At 36.0% G+C, this 17,076-nt stretch overlaps 1 protein-coding gene across 2 annotated transcripts in view; it reads left to right on the top strand.

Annotated features, from left to right (window-relative positions):
* Positions 1-17,076, top strand: part of ZRANB3 (zinc finger RANBP2-type containing 3) — a 320,871-nt gene that overhangs the window by 153,571 nt on the left and 150,224 nt on the right. Inside the window, exon 4 of one of the 2 annotated variants that reach the window (XM_059166728.1) lies at positions 13,750-13,928. In XM_059166728.1, the coding sequence (XP_059022711.1) occupies positions 13,750-13,928 (179 nt within the window). Of the gene's footprint in view, positions 1-13,749; positions 13,929-17,076 lie in introns of those variants that run through there. The other variant, XM_059166729.1, reaches the window with a different exon arrangement.

The following is a 17,076-nucleotide window of genomic DNA, read 5'->3' as shown; positions in this document are numbered from 1 at the left end:
TAATCCCATAATACATATGGAGAAAATGAATAGAATCTTATGACAGTTTGTTCATCTGATTTTAATTTTACAAAGCAGGTTTCAAAAAAGATACAAAAAAAATATGGAAAATCTCCTGAACTATGGAGCTTTACCACCAATCAGTATTTTTCTGTCATGATATTTTATTTATTTTATCTCAAGAGTGGAAATGTTTGAATACATAATACATATATATTTCATATTATACTTACATATCTCGTGTTTTACTATGTCTTATGACTCTTTAAAGCTAAGTATGATTGTAAGGGAGGAAATATCATTTTCTCTCTACCCTTCTGAGCTCTTGGCTGAATATTCTGGTATAAAAGACAAAAAATACGGGTGCTTGGGTGGCTTAGTCATTAAGCATCTATCTTTGGCTCTGGTCATGATCCCAGGGTCCTGGGATCAAGCCCTGCATTGGGCTCCCTGATCAGCAAAAAGCCCGCTTCTCCCTCTCCCACTCCCCCTGCTTGTATTCCCTCTCTTGCTTTCTGTCTCTCTGTGTCAAATAAATAAAATCTTTTTTTAAAAAAGACAATAAATATATAAATAGAAGTTTATTAAAATGAATACTTCATATACACAGTGGAAGTACCCAGGAAAAATGATTAAACTCCCTGAGGTGGCCCAAGCCACCATGTTAAATACCATCTTTAGCTAAACCAAAAGAAAGACGGTTCAGGGAGGGGTGGGAGGTTATCAGGAAAAGCATGGTAAACAAGGATTGGATTAGTTATGCAGATTTCGGTCAGTGCCTTCTCCAGTCACAGGAGTTCTTGTAGTTTTCAGGCATCACTCCCTTGCAGATACAGAGAGGGAGACACAGAAATAGAGATTTCTTTTTAAATGTAAATTTTACCTACAAAATTATAACAACTACTCCACCTTCATAACTTCTTCTATATCTGCTGTTTCTCAAAAATAGTCACCTCAGAGTAATCCTTACTCCATTGAGGCTTATTTCTGATTTCCTTCATTAGCCAATTTTCCTAATAGCTTTAGTTGAATGAACCATTGTTTTCAATAACTTAAAATGCCAGTTTGATCATGTTCTCAGTTCCCATAGGTATTTTGTGTGTTGTTATATTCTCTTCTGTTTCATTGTTCTGTTGTGATTATTCCTTTCAAAATACCAAAGTACCAAACTTTTTTCATTATAATTTGGAACTAGTTACTTACCTGAATTCTGTATGTGATACTTAGGTGTTACTACCAATAATGATAATTATTTTCCTATTGATTTTTCTGGTTTCCCAAGTATTTGGTAATATTACCTGCAACTAATGTACTTTTTACTTGTCAATCCTAATAATATTTATACATCTCATTTCTTTCTACTGTTTCTGATATTAATGGGAATGTTTTATCTATTAAAAACTGGACAGCCTTTTTGTTTGTGACCATACTTTTCTCCTGTGAAGAGATAATCCCCTTGGTGTAATAGTCAGTAAACAAAGAGCTTTTATCAAGAATAAATATTGATTTTTTTAGCCTTTTTAGAATATAATGATTACCATAGAACATTTGATTACCATAACATAATGATTACCATAAAACATTTTTCTGTTGACCTTTTACCATTGTGAATTATAGTAGCACACTTACTTATGTTGAACAGTCTTTTTCTTCCTGGACTTGATCTCCTCTTAGTCATTTGTTACACTTTCAATGGTCTACCAAATTGTAATAATCTACTTAAAATGATTATGCCAGTACTCACAAGTGAGATTGATCTTTTATTATCATACTTCAGGTTTTCATATGAGTGGTATGTTGACTTTTAAAAGTAATTTTTAAAGAATTGAGAAGCTTTTCTTCTTTCAGTACGTCTGGAATAGTTTAGTATCATTTCCTCTTTGCCACTTCATTTGAAATATAGGACAGGCTTCTCATTCCTCCTTCCAACACGAGTGATTCTAGGTTGTGGAGCTGTAACTTTTTTGTCTCAGGTTTTAAAAAAATTTTTTTTATTTTTTTATTAACATAATGTATTATTAGCCCCAGGGGTACAGGTCTGTGAATCACCAGGTTTACACACTCTACAGCACTCACCATAGCACTTACCTTCCCCAATGTCCATAACCTGTCTACCTTCCCCCTACCCCTCTCCCCTCCAGCAGTCTTCAATTTGTTTTGTGAGATTAAGAGTCTCTTATGGTTTATCTCCCTCCCGATCCCATCTTGTTTCATTTAGTCCTTTCCTATCCCTCAACCTCCCCACGTTGCCTCTCAATGCCTCATATTTTTTTTTTCAATGCCTCATATTTTTATTTGAAAAGTATTTCATTCATATAGAAAAGCTGCAAGAATATGAATAGTACAGAGAATTTCCATATACCCGTTACTCAGATTTACCTATTGATAATATTTTATCCTATTTGTAAGGATTCTAATGACTCTTAATGAAATTTTCCTAGAAATTTGGCAAGGGTTAAACTTCATTATTGAAAGCATAAAAGTTAACTGCTAATAGTAGAAATGGTTATTTTTGAAGTACATTTGCTCATATCTAGCCTCTCTGTTCGTTCCAGAACCTCATCACTATATTCTTTTTGCTCTCCTCCACATGGAATCATAAGCTGTGCTTTGGGTACTGACGTACTTGAGTTTTACTGTCAACTCGGTGTCTTATTTTTAGATAGAGAAGTATTTTATCACATCATGTTGCCCCCTAAGACCACCTCCTTCCCAGCCTCAATTGGTCTCAGTGTTTTCCCTTCAGGAGAAAGCCTCCTCCCATCCATGAGTAAAAGCTAGACAATCAGAGAAGTGTGACAACACATTTCTGAAAATGTCACCTGTTCCTTCTTTTTGTTTTGTTTTTTTTTTAAACATTGCATTTTATTTTTTTTTTTAAGATTTTATTTATTTATTTGACAGACAGAGATCACAAGTAGGCAGAGAGGCAGGCAGAGAGAGAGGAGGAAGCAGGCCCCCCACTGAGCAGAGAGCCTGATGCGGGGCTCGATCCCAGGACCCTGGGATCATGACCTGAGCCGAAGGCAGAGGCTTTAACCCACTGAGCCACCCAGGCGCCCCACCTGTTCCTTCTTCAGTGAAGAAAATATCAGGCCTGTATGTCTGTATCCCTGTGGTCCGTTCTCTCTCTGAGTTTTCTGTAAGACGAATGAACCCACACATGCACATACACATCTAAGAACAAACAATAATTTTGCAACATACCATCTGAACTACCTATAGGAAAGGGAATTATAAAAGTACCTTGGAGATATTGCAGGTGCAATTCCAGACCCCCACAATAAAGTGAGTCAAATGAACTCTTTGGTTTCCTAGTGCATGTAAAAGTTGTGTTTCCACTATGCTGTAGTCTATTAAATGTGTAGTAGCATTATGTTGGGTTATGTTGGGGGAAAAAATAATGTGTTCATACCTTAACTTAAAATACTGCTGCAAGGGGCACCTGGTGGCTCAGTGGGTTAAAGCCTCTGCTTGGAGGCTCAGGTCATGATCCCAGGGTCCTGGGATCCAGCCCCGCAGGCTCTCAGCCCAGCAGGGTGCCTGCTTCCCCCCTCTCTGCTTGCCTCTCTGCCTACTTGTGATCTCTGTCAAATAAATAAATAAAATCTTTTAAAAAAATACTGCTACAAAATGCTAACACTTCTTGGGAAGGAAGACATTTCCTCTGCCCTTGGAAGTACTTCTGGCTAACCAGAGGGTCAAATTGACATGAAATACAGATTAGCAGGAGAAAATCCAATTTAATTTCATAGATGTTGGGAATTCACACAGAAATACAATTGCAAAGACAGTTAAAAAGGGTTTATATATCATTTTGAACTAAAGAGAAAGGGAAGTTATGTTGGACTTAAAAGGGAAGGAATGCAGTTCACAAGATGATGAAAAGAGTAACTGGTAAATAAATGTTAGCTGGGCCATGTAGAAACAGTGGGACATAAAGGACTTTCCTGCCTGCCTTCCATACCTAATACATACTACAGTGCAGTTATCTATAGTGATAGGTCTCCTCCTGGAGCAGATCCTCCATCTAAATTCTTTTTGGCAGTCATGGGGGAGGTAAAGAGCTTTTCCTAAATCTGTGGGGTTTGAGTGTTACTAATTCAAAATAATCTTAGTGACAAATTGCCATATTTTGGGGAGACCTGTCACAAACCACTTTACCAAGCTTTCATGAGCTTTCAGCAAGTCATGAGTCATAACTTTCTTGCTGCCGGATGGTCTTGCCTTGATGTTGATGGCTGTTCACTGATCAGGTTGGTAATTGCTACAGATTGGGCGTCTGTGGCATTTTCTTAAAAATAAGACCCAGGTGGCTTAAGGAAGTGTTGAATCACTATATTATACACCCAAAACTTATATTACCCTGTATATTAACTAACTGGAATTCAATTGAAAACTTAAAAATACACAAACAATTCTTTGTAGCATGTGATGCCATTTGAGATAGCATTTTACCCACATAGAGTAAAAAGTAGAACTTTTTTTTTTTTTTTAAGATTTTATTTATTTATCAGAGGGGGAGGGGAGAGAGTGAGCACAGGCAGACAGAATGGCAGGCAGAGGCAGAGGGAGAAGCAGGCTCCCTGTGGAGCAAGGAGCCCAATGTGGGACTCGATCCTAGGACGCTAGGATCATGACCTGAGCCGAAGGCAGCTGCCCAACCAACTGAGTCACCCAGGCGTCCCAAACTTTTTTCAAAATAGGAGTTAGTCCTCTCAAATTTGACCACTGCTTTATGAACAAAGTTTATGTAATATTCTAAATCCTTTGTTGCCACTTAGACAGTCTTCACAGCATCTTCACCAGAAGTACATTCCATGTCAAGAAGCCACTTTCTTTCCACATCCATGACAAGAACGTCCTCATCTGTTAAAGTGTTATAGGAGATTATACCAATTCATCACATCTTCAGGCTCCACTTCTAATTCTGGTTCTCTTGTTGTTTCTACCACATCTGTAGTTACTTCCACTAACATCTTGAACCTTTCAAAGTCATCTAAGAAGGTTGGAATCAACTTTTTCCAAACTCCTATTCATGTTGATATTTTTACCACTTCCCATGAATCATGATGAATGTTCTTAATGTCATCTAGAATGGTGAATACGCTCCAGAATGTTTTCAGCTGACTGCTCAGATTCATCAGAGGAATCACTACGACAGTTTTATCCTTACAAAATGTATTCTTTCAAGATTATTTATTTATTCACTTGAGGGAGAGAGAGCATGAGAGGGGAGAGGTCAGAGGGAGAAATAGACTCCCCATTGAGCAGGGAGCCTGATGTGGGACTCCAGGATCATGACCTGAGCTGAAGGCAATTGCTTAACCAACTGAGCCACTCAGGTGGCCCACAAAATGTATTTTTTAAATAATAAGACGTCAGTGTCAGAATTGCTCCTTGACGCTTAGGCTGCAGGACAGATGTTGTATTTGCAGGCAAGAAAACAACTTTCATCTCATTGTACATTTCTTTCCATCAGAGCTCTGGGGGGGCCAGGTGCATGGTCAGTGAGCAGTGATATTTTGAGCTGCATCTCTTTCTCTGAGCAGTAGGTCTCAAGAGTGGGCTTAAAATAGCCAGCTAACCATGTGGTAATCAGATGTGCTATCATCCAGGCTTTTCTGTTCCATTTGCAGAACACAGGCAGAGTAGATTAAGCATAATTCTTTTTTTTTTTTTAAGATTTTATTTATTTGACAGACAGAGATCACAAGTAGTCAGAGAGGCAGGCAGAGGGAGAGGAGGAAGCAGGCTCCTCGCCGAGCAGAGAGCCCGATGCAAGGCTCAATCCCAGGACCCTAGGATCATGACCTGAGCCTTGAAGGCAGAGGCTTCAACCCACTGAGCAACTCAGGCGCCCTGATTAAGCATAATTCTTAAAGGCCCTAGGATTTTTGAAATGTAGTGAGCACTGGATTCAACTTAAAGTCACTAGCCATATTAGCCCCCACCCAGAGAGTCAGCCTATCCTTTAAAGCCTATCCTTTCAAGCCAGGCATAGACTTCTCCTCTCTAGCTATGAAGTCTCAGGTGGCATCTTCTTCAACAGAAGGCTGTTTTGTTTACACTGAAAATATGTTGTTTAATGTAGGCCCCTTCAATAATGCTCTTAGCTAGTTCTTCTGCAGAACTTGTTGCAGGTTCTACATAAGCACTGTGGCTTCCCCTTGCACTTTTATGTTCTGAAGACAGTTTTTGAACCAGCATCTGCTAACTTCAGACTTTCCTGCAGCTTCCTCATCTCTCAGCCTTCACAGAATTGAAGAGAGTTAGGTTCTTGCTCTGAATTAGGCTTTGGTTAAGGGAATGTTGTGGCTGGCTTGCTCTTCAATCCAGACCATTGAAACCTTCTCCACATCAGTAATAAGGCTCTTCTGCTCTTTTATTATTCGTGTATTCCCTGAAAGAGCACTTTTAATTTCTTTCAAGAATGTTTCACAACTTGGCCAACTGTTTGGTACAAGAGGCCCAGCTCTTTTTTTTGGCCTTTTTCAGCTTTTGACATACCTTCCTCACTAAGCTTAGTCGTTTCTAGCTTTTGAGTTAAAGTGAGAGACTTGCAACTCTTCCTTTCACATGAACACTTAGAGGCCATGGTAGGGTTGTTAACTGGCCTAATTTCAATATTGTTGTGTCTCAGGAAATAAAGAGGCCTAAGGAGAGGGAGATAGATGAGGGAACAGCTTGTCAATGGAGTAGTCAGGACACACACAATATGTGTTTAAGTTTGTGTTTAATTATTTAAGTTTGCCATCTTATATCAGTGCAGTTTGTGGTGCCTCAAAACAATTAAAATAGTAATGTGAAAGATCCCTGATCATAGATCACATAATCAAATTCAAATTTAATTATAATTAAAACATTTGAAATATTGCAGGAATTACCAAAGCTTGACACAGATACATGAAGTTTGAAAAATGGTACCAACAGATTTGCTTAATGTAGAGTTTCCAGAAACTTCCTATTTAAAAAATACACAAACTATTAGCAAATTGTAAAAATGAAGTGTAGTAATATGACGTATGCTTATATAATTTAATCTACAAGGATATGGGAATAGTTTTCCTAAACCATGTCTACAGTGATTAAATAATCAAATATAGGATTTCAGCCTGACATTTCTATATGTGGGTTTGTTTACTCAATTCAGTCTGTCATTAAGATTTAAAGTCTGCATATCTGAAAGTCTTCTTTAATGGAATCTCATCTAGAACAAATTGATCATCTACTCTAAAGATAAGCCTACATCCTTATCCTAAAAATACAAATTGCTTATAACTTTAAAAAAGTTTTTGGAAACTTCCAAAAAAAATTATTTTCATTGGAAACGTCTAGTAAAATGAAATTCTCAGTCAGAAGGCATTTTCTGATTTATGCATTTGTTGTGTAAATTTCAAAAAAAAATTGAAAATGGAATTCTTTGTGTCAGTTAAGATCATTGTTTAGTACTTTTGTGGAATAAGACATTTAGAAAATCCAAAATTATTCTCCTAAATAAAAGTGATTTTTATTATTTTGAGTACATTGATAAAATAAACTTTTGAAGTTAAAGTGTTCTATTTAATTCTTCTTACGTAGTACCTAGATTGAGGTACCATTATTGTGTAGTGCTTTTAGTTCTTAATCATTGACTTAGACTTAATCATCTTGAAACACTAGACCATTTTACTTTAACAAATTCTTTTATAGTGAGAGCCAAAGGCTTTGAACCATCTATTGAGTATAGTTACTTCCATATACCTACATTATTTGAGTGTGTTTTGGTTTTCTAACTCATGCTATTCTAATTTTTTGGAAAAATACTTGAAATTCAAGTGTATTTTTAAAAATTTATATATTTATATTTAAAAATACTTATATATACATATATAAATACATATAATATATACATAGTAAAAAATATTGTCCTAGCAATTATTTTCTTATTTACAAATTTTATCTAGAACTCAGTTTTCCTGTATTATGTGATCCCCTCTTTCTTTAATGGGAGTGTGAGATTTTAGCCATATACTTTTAGATTGAATCATGTTTTATTTGAGGATGTTCTGTGAACGAGGAAAGGAGACTGACTGGGTTTTTTGTTGGGTTCGTGGAGTTGGCCTAAGATCTTGGTTTTCACCACGAGGGCTGTGGTTTTGTGGTTTTGAATTTCCCTCTGATGCTAAAGAAAGTAATGCCCATATTTACTTATCAGCTTGCCTGGATTTAGGACAAGAGGGTAAGGGGGACTAATGGGGCTTAAAAGCTGTCAACATTCAAACATTAAAACATGGAATCAGACTCTTTACCGCACCCTTTGCTTTGCTCCCATTGTTTATTCTTGTATTCAACACATTACTTTCTTAGCTAAATTAATCCTTCCATTTCTTATACTTAAGACTCGTTGGCTTGGGAACCTTTCTTTCTTTTATAATAGTTCCTTATTTCTTAATTGATACTTACTTTTTAAAAATTTAATAGTTTAGTTCTTAAAAGGCAGTCATAATATTTTATGTTATTAAGAAATCATGTGATAACATTGCTGGGAACAATAAAAAATATTTAGAATTTCATAAACTTAGTGAAATAGTACATTGATAGCTCCCCAAATTGACTTCTTGTTCTTCAGCTGCCTAGATTCATCACTGTATCTTCAGTTCTTTCTCTTCTTAAAGCCATGGGCCACATATTTGAAACAGGCTGCTTAAACCTGTTTGTATCAGAGAATACTCTGTCTTGCTATCAAATCTGCATTGTACCATTGGGAAATGAAGAGAAAAATCCCAGAGAGAAGGTAATTTGATAGAAAGACCAATGAAATCTGCATAGATATTATTCTCACATCATTGGCTATCTCTTAAAGTGTTCATGCACAGGATGCAGCTCCAAAAAGCCCAGCAGAAATTTGTAGTTAGAGGAGAAAGAACAAGGCAGAGATTTTAGCATTATTGTGGAGCCAAGGACACAGATCAGAATTGTGTTTTGTTGAGGGAGAAGAATCTTGGTAAATACCCTGCCTGGGCTTGTAGTGACCTCCAGAATTACACCTTCTAATAGCAAACACCATATCCTAGTAATAAGGGCAAATCTGAAATAAACTTGCTCATAAAAAGCCTAAAACCAACACTTAAAGAGAATGAGGTATCTGCTATTACTCAGTTTGCATGCTAAAATAAAACTTAACCTAATTTCCATATGGGGGAAGATACCATCCAAAGCTTCTATAATTTCTTCACCAATCATTTTCTGGAATCCAATTAAAAGTATAATATAAGGGATGCTGAGAAACAGTACCAAAAGAAAAATTAGGTAGTAGAGTTCATAGTTGGTCAGATTTTGGTGTTATCAGAAAGAGATTTCAAAAACAATGATTTTTTTATTCCATAGAATCAAGGAGTGAACAACAGAAGTAAATAGATAAAAAAAATTTCATAGAGAATTTAATCTACTAAAAAGAATCTAAAAATATATTTCAAAAGATTCTAGTGCTTATTTTAGAGCTGAAAAATGACATATCTGGAATTAAATACTTACTCATTTGGCGTAATATAGCAAATATACAAGGAAGCAGGTTTAGGGAACTAGAAGATAAAAATAAATTCAAACTTCTAATAAGAGTAGCTTTTCAGCAGATTTTTTTTTTTTTTAAGATTTTATTTATTTATTTGATAGACAGAGATCACAAATAGGCAGAGAGAAAGAGGAAGAGAAGCAGGCTTCCTGCTGAGCAGAGAGCCAGATTCGGGACTTGATCCCAGGACCCTTGGATCATGACCTAAGCTGAAGGCAGAGGTTTTAATCCACTGAGCCACCCAGGCACCCCCAGCAGATCTTGATTATTCTTATTCTTTCCTGTATTTATGCCAGTTCCCTATATCTTCTTTTCTCAATCCATAACTTCTCTTTCCCCAACTTTTTCCCTGCCTATTATTTCAGTTCTTACTTCCTACATCCCTTTTGAAGACCTGTGTCCCTGATATCAGTAGCAAACAATAGTAGGAAATTTAATTAAGGTGACTGGCAGGTTAACACAGAGAACACTGTTAGTTCTACTACATGAAGTACACAAAACTCTAGGTAGACAGGCACCAAGTAAACTTAGCAACAAGCAAAAGATGAGGATCTGGTGATAGAATCTGAGGTGCAAAGGCTTCTACTTTCCAGAAAATCAGGGTATCAAACACATCCCTATTTCCAGAGAAACAGAAGTTAAGAAAATGATCTATGAACCTATTGCAGGAAGCAAAGCCAGGTAATTATAGGTATGGCAGAGAGTTACTTAGTGGTATAGTCTACAAACAAAGAATTGACTGTGGCTCGGTTCCTGGAATTGGGTTCCTTTATCATAGTTGTTGGGTATAAGCAAACTAGGAAACATCTGTAATTTATAAATTCCAATTGCCTTGGAATCATATTAGTCCCAGATCTAGTGATGTTTAAGTGGGTTCAGCTATGAGGATTGGTGGGCTTTTGAGGACAAGAAAATATACCAGTCATTATATCAGTTGTTGGTACATAATTGCTCTTAGGTTTGGTTTTATAGAACTAAGTTATGTATAAGTTATTTATTTCTCTTAGGGGTTAGGTCTATTATCATCAGATAAATCTTTAATTTGGCTGTGTCAGCCTATTAGTTTAATGTTATATGCTATTCCTTAGAAAGAGATACAGAATATTGGGCTGTAAAATGATTTAATTTTGTAATAAAGTATGTAGGCTGTGTGTGTTTGTGTGTGTGTGTTTGTGTGTGTGTCTATATTCCTAAGTTACCTTCGCTGGTTACCAAGTCCTGCCTAATTTAACCATTCTATTCTTCAGCCCTAGATAGGAGACAATTTTTATCCGCAAATGGATCTTGTTTCAATATTAAAAACTTACATATCCAGTATTTTTTTATAATTTTAGGCTTATTGAGGTATAGCAGAAAAACAAATTTCAAGACCTAGAAAGTATACATCATGATGACCTGACACATGTGTACAGTGTGAAGGGATTTCCTCTCTATATTTAACACACCAGTCTTCTCGCATATCATCTCACATACGTTTATGGGTTTTTCATTTTATTTTGTTTCATTTTGTTGAGAACCTCCTAGTACCACCATCCCACCAAATATCAATCATGCAACACCGTGTTATCAACAGTAGTCACAATGCTTTCCATCAGGTCCTCAGACCTTATTCATCTTGTAGCTGAAAGTTTGTACCCTTTTACCAACCTCTCCCTATTCTCCCTATCCCTTAGCCCCCGTAACCACTTTTTTTACTCTCTGTTACTGTGAGTTTGGTACTTTTTTTCTTTTTTGTCCAAAGATTCTATGTATACATGATACCATGCAGTCAGTATCTGTTGTTCTCTGTGAGGCTTATTTCACTTAGCATAATGTCTTCACATTCCATTCAGGTTGTGGCAAATGGCAGGATTTCCTTTTTTGTCAAATAACATTCCACTGTATATAAATATGGTGACTTCTTTATCAGTTCAACCACTGATGGACACTTATATTATTTGTATACATTAAAGGTTTTAGATTTAGCATTGGCTCTTTTTGGGAGGGGGATGGTTAGAGGGAGAGAGGATCTTAAGCAGGCTCCACACCCAGCACAAAGCCCAACTCGGGGCTCACTCTCACAACCCTGAGATCATGACCTGAGGTAAAATCAACAGTCAGATGTTAAACTGACTGAACCACCCAGCTACCCAAACGCCCCTGCTTTGATTCTATTTTTGAATGTGATTTGCCTCAGAGCTTTGAAATTTTGGTTAATAATATTGCTTTTGCATTAAAATCTTTTCAGTATTCCTTCCTATTTTTTCTCTGCCTGGTTTTTGCCTGTCCCACAGAATTTAATGACCTTGATCTTTATTTACTTATTAATTCACTCATGGATTCAAATATCTGAGTACTTACTGAACACCAAGTCAGAAATAAAGTCACTTCCTACATTTCATTTACCTTGTCTCCATTTGACAGTCTTTATTCCAATCAAAAGAATATCTTCCTAAGTAAGTCACACTAGTTTTCTCTTTCTGAGTGTGACTGAAATAAATGTTAACTTGCTTTGAATATTCTAGGATTTCTTTTGTCATTGTTTATTAACAATGTAGTTTAACAAAGTAGTGGTTCAACAAAAAATATGTAAAACAAGATTTTCTTAGTGGAGACTTGAAAAACCCCAAACTTCCTATTTGTCTTTTCTTTAATTTTGCTCAGCATTTAAAACTCATTTTAAATTAACTGTTTTAGGTATTTATATCTTTTTTCTCTTTGAAACATCAAGTTAGGAGTACTTAAATTTTTTAGTCTCTCTTTCTCATGTCCACAATAATAACTACTTTTTTTTTTTTAAGTCTGTGTTTTGAGGTGCGGTTCACTCTCTTAGGTTAATTTATTTAAAAAATGAGCAACTCTCAGGGCACTTGGGTGGCTCAGTGGGTGAAAGCCTCTGCCTTTGGCTCAGGTCATGATCTCAGGGTCCTGGGATCCAGCCCCACATTGGGTTCTCTGCTCAGCAGGGGGCCTGCTTCCCCCTCTCTCTCTGCCTGCCTCTCTGCCTCCTTGTAATCTCTGTCTGTCAAATAAATAAATAAAATCTTTTTTAAAAATGAGCAGTTCTATAACTTGACAAATCCGTACAGACATGTAACTGTCATCACAATCAAAATACAAAGCAGCCCCATCATCCCAAAAGTTCCCTCTTGCTGCTCTCCTCCCACTCCTTTACTCTGATGTGTTTTCTGTATAACATAAACATGGAATGATATGATATGTGGCTTTTGAGTTTGACTTCGTTCTTTCAGCAAAATGATTTGGGTTTCACTCGTGTTGTTGTATATAGCAATAGTTTGCTCCCTTTTTGTTGATAAATAGTATTCTATTACATGAATATACCCCAGTTTTTATCCATGTACCAGTTGAAGAATGTTTGGGTTGTCTTCAGATTCTGGCTGTGAAGAACAAAACCACTAAAAACATTGATTTAGTAACTACTTTTTAAATGGGTAATGCTTAGAAATGGGACATTATGATATAAGTGTGGAAACAATTAAGTGGGAAGACACCAGAGACCTCAGCTCTCAAAATAGTTTTGCATTCAGTTAACTGTTAGATTGAATAGAGAATTTAACTACTCTATGCTTTTTTCTTTTGTAAAATGTGCATGATGTAGGGCTTACTCTAGCTTTAAAGTAACTTGATACTGTGATGTATAGGTAAGGTATTTATCCTTGTACTCTCTAAGAGATGAACTTATAAATGGTCATATACATCTTTATAAAATTAAGTTATATAAATTAAGTATAACTAATATTTTAAATAACAGGTTATTTTGTCTCTAAGTCCAGTTATAAATGGTTAGAAAATAACATAGTTTGCTTCATGAATTTTAAAGGTCATCATAATCTTGTGCTTTTTATTAACTATGTGATTCAATTAATTTTACATTGGAAAATTATTTTGATGGTAATACTCTTAAGTAAACCTTTGATTAATATTTTCATTAAAATATTTCAGCATTTTGGGCGCCTGGTTGCCTCAGTGGGTTAAGCTGCTGCCTTCGGCTCAGGTCCTGATCTCAGAGTCCTGGGATCGAGTCCCGCATTGGGCTCTCTGCTGAGCAGAGAGCCTGCTTCCCTCTCTCTCTCTCTCTGGCTGCCTCTCCGTCTACTTGTCAAATTAATTAAAAAAAAAAAAACTTTAAAATATTTCAGCATTTATTTATTTACTTAAGTATTTATGTATTTTTAAATTTTTTTTTTTTATTTTAGATGGGTCTAGGAAAGACAATCCAGGCAATAGCAATTGCTTACTTCTATAAGGAGGAATGGCCTCTTTTAATAGTGGTCCCTTCATCTCTGAGATATCCTTGGGCAGAAGAAATAGAGAAATGGATCCCAGAGCTGGGTTCAGAAGGTGTGAATGTTATTCAGAATAAAACTGATGTGGGGTAAGAACAACTTTTTGATCATTAAGCGGGTAAAAAAAGCCTTGCGTGTATTTATTATATACTGATGTTTGGAATAAAGTATAACATGTAAGTCATAATTTAGAAATAAGAGAATAGTGTGGAGCATTTTATTTTACATTTTTAAATGTAATTTAATAATGATTATTATTAAATTATTAAACATTTTTAAATGAATTATTTATCCAAAACCCAACAGTATATTTGATGTTAAATTCCTTTAGGATATAATTTAAAAGTAAACAGAAATATATATACTTTTGAAGATTTATGTAATATATCTTTCATATGAACTTGAAATATACTTAAAACTGGTGATTTGGGGGTTGAAAATTAATATGAAGCTTGTGAGTTTTTATTATCTGCAGCAATGGCAGATTTTGCCTTCCAAGTTGTTGGTTAATAGGCAAGTTTTATATGTAACTCATCATTATATATAATATGTTGGCACTAAATTCATATCTCTAATAACTACTCTGAATGTAAATGGACTTAATGCTCCAATAAGAGCACATAAGGTATCAGAGTGATTAAAAAAAATGACCCATTGATATGCTGCTTACAAGACACTCATTTTAGACCCAAAGACACCTCTAGATGGAAAGTGAGGGGATGGAGAACCATCTACCATGCTAATGGACATCAAAAGAAAGCAGGAGTAGCCACTCTTATATCAGACAAACTAGATTTTAAACCAATTACTGTAATAAGAGATGAAGCAGGACACTGTATCATAATACAGGGGTCTATCCCACAAGAAGATCTAACAATTGTAAATATTTTTGCCCCCAACTTGGTTGCAGCCAATTATAAAATCAGTTAATAACAAATTTAAACTCATTGATCATACAATAATAGTAGAGGACTTTAACACCCCACTCAAAGCAACAGATAGATCATCTAAGCAGAAAATCAACAAGTAAACAAGGGCTTTGAATGACACACTGGACCAAATGGAATATTCAGAGCATTCATCCTAATGCAGCAGAATACACGTTCTTTTTGAGTGCACATGGAACATTCTCCAGAACAGATCACATATTGGGTCACAACTCAGGCCTTAATGGGTGTGAAAAAATTGAGATCATAAACATGCATATTTCAGTCGACAATGCTGTGAAACTTTTTGACCACAAGAAAAAATATGCAAAGACCACATATACATGGAGGTTAAATGGGTTAACCAGGAAATTAAAGGAAAAATTTAAAAATACGTGGAAGAAAATAAAAATGAAAACATGACAGTCCTAAACCTTTGGGATCAGCCACGGCAGTCCTAAGAGGGAAGTATATAGCAATACATGTCTTCCTCAAGATGCAAGAAAAGTCTTAAATACACAACCTAACACCTTACATTTAAAGGAGATGGAAAAAGAACAGCAAATAATGCTGGAGGAAACAATTAAGGGAAATAATAAAGATTAGAACATAAATAAATGATATAGAAATTAAAAAAAAAAAACAGAACAGATCAATGAAACTAGAAGCTCGTTCTTTGAAAGAATTAACAAAATTGAGAAACACCTACCCAGATTTATCAAAAAGAAAAGAGAATGGACCCAAATTTAAAAAAAAAAAAAAAACGAATGAAAGAAGAGAGATCACAAGCAAACCTCAGAAATACAAACAATTATAAGAGACTATTGTGAGCAATTATATGCCAAAAAATTGAGTAATCTGCAAGATATGGACACATTCCGAGAAACATAAAAACAACCAAAACTGAAACAGGAAGAAATAGAAAATTTGAATAGACTCTTAACCAGGAAAGAAATTGAATCAGTAATCAAATATCTCCCAACAAATTAGAGTCCAGGGCTGGATGGCTTCCCTGGGGAATTATACCAAACATTTAAAGAATTCATTCCAATTCTTCTAAAGCTGTTCCAAAAACTAGAAATGGAGGGGAAACCTCTAAACTCGTTAAATGAGGCCAGCGTCACCTTGATCTCAAAACAAGACAAAGACCCCACTAAAAAGGAGAATTACAGACCAGTAATGCAAAAATGGATGCAAAAATTCTCAACAAGATACTAGCTAACTGAATGCAACAGTACATATTCACCATAATCAAGGGTGATTTATTTCTGGGCTGCAGACGTGGTTCAATATCCGCAGATCAATCAATGGCATTATATTAATAAAGAATAAGAACCATATGTCTTCTCAGTAGGTGCAGAAAAAGTACTCGACAAAATATAGCATCCTTTCTTGATAAAAATCCTCAAGAGAGAAGGGGTAGAAGGAATATATCTCAGGATCATAAAGGCCATATAAAAGACCCACAGGTAATATCATCCTCAGTGGGAAAAAACTGAGAGCTTTCCCCCTAAGGTCAGGAATACAGCGGGGATGTACACTCTCACCACTGTTGTTGAGTATAGTACCGGTTCAGCTGGTTTTATAAATAGCTTCTGCACAGGAAAGGAATAAAAACTTCTGTAGAGCAAAGGAAACAATTAACAAAACTAAAAGGCAACTGATGGAATGGCAAAAGATATTTGCAAATGATGTATCTGATAAAGGGCTAGTATCTAAAATCTCTAAAGAACTTACCAAGCTCAGTACCTCCAAAAACAAATAATTGGCAGTTAAGAATTGGGTGGAAGACATGAATAGACACTTTTCCAAAAAAAACATCCAGATGGCTAATAGACACATGAAAAAATGTTCAACATCATTTGCCATCAGGAAAATACAAATCAAAACCACAATGAGATACCACCCTCACACCTGTCAGAATGGCTAAAATAAACAACTCAGGAAATAACAGATGTTGAGGATGCAGAGAAAGGGGAACCCCTTTGTACTGTTGGTGGGAATGAAAACTGGTGTAACCATTCTGGAAAGCAATATGGAGGTTCCTCAAAAGGTTAAAAACAGAATTACCCTACAACCCAGCAATTGCACTACAAGGTATTTATCCAAGGATACGAAAATGCTAATTGAAAGGAGCACATGCACCCTAACTTTACAATAGCACTATCAAAAATTTCCAGGGGCGCCTGGGTGGCTCAGTGGGTTAAGCTGCTGCCTTCGGCTCAGGTTATGATCTTAGGGTCTTGGGATCGAGTCCCGCAGCAGGCTCTCTGCTCAGCAGGGAGCCTGCTTCCCTCTCTCTCTCTCTCTG

This window comes from Mustela lutreola, chromosome 3 (assembly GCF_030435805.1).
Source record: "Mustela lutreola isolate mMusLut2 chromosome 3, mMusLut2.pri, whole genome shotgun sequence".
NCBI lineage: Eukaryota > Metazoa > Chordata > Mammalia > Carnivora > Mustelidae > Mustela > Mustela lutreola.
Note: the sequence above shows the minus strand (reverse complement) of the source record. Positions and strands in the feature narration are given on the sequence as shown.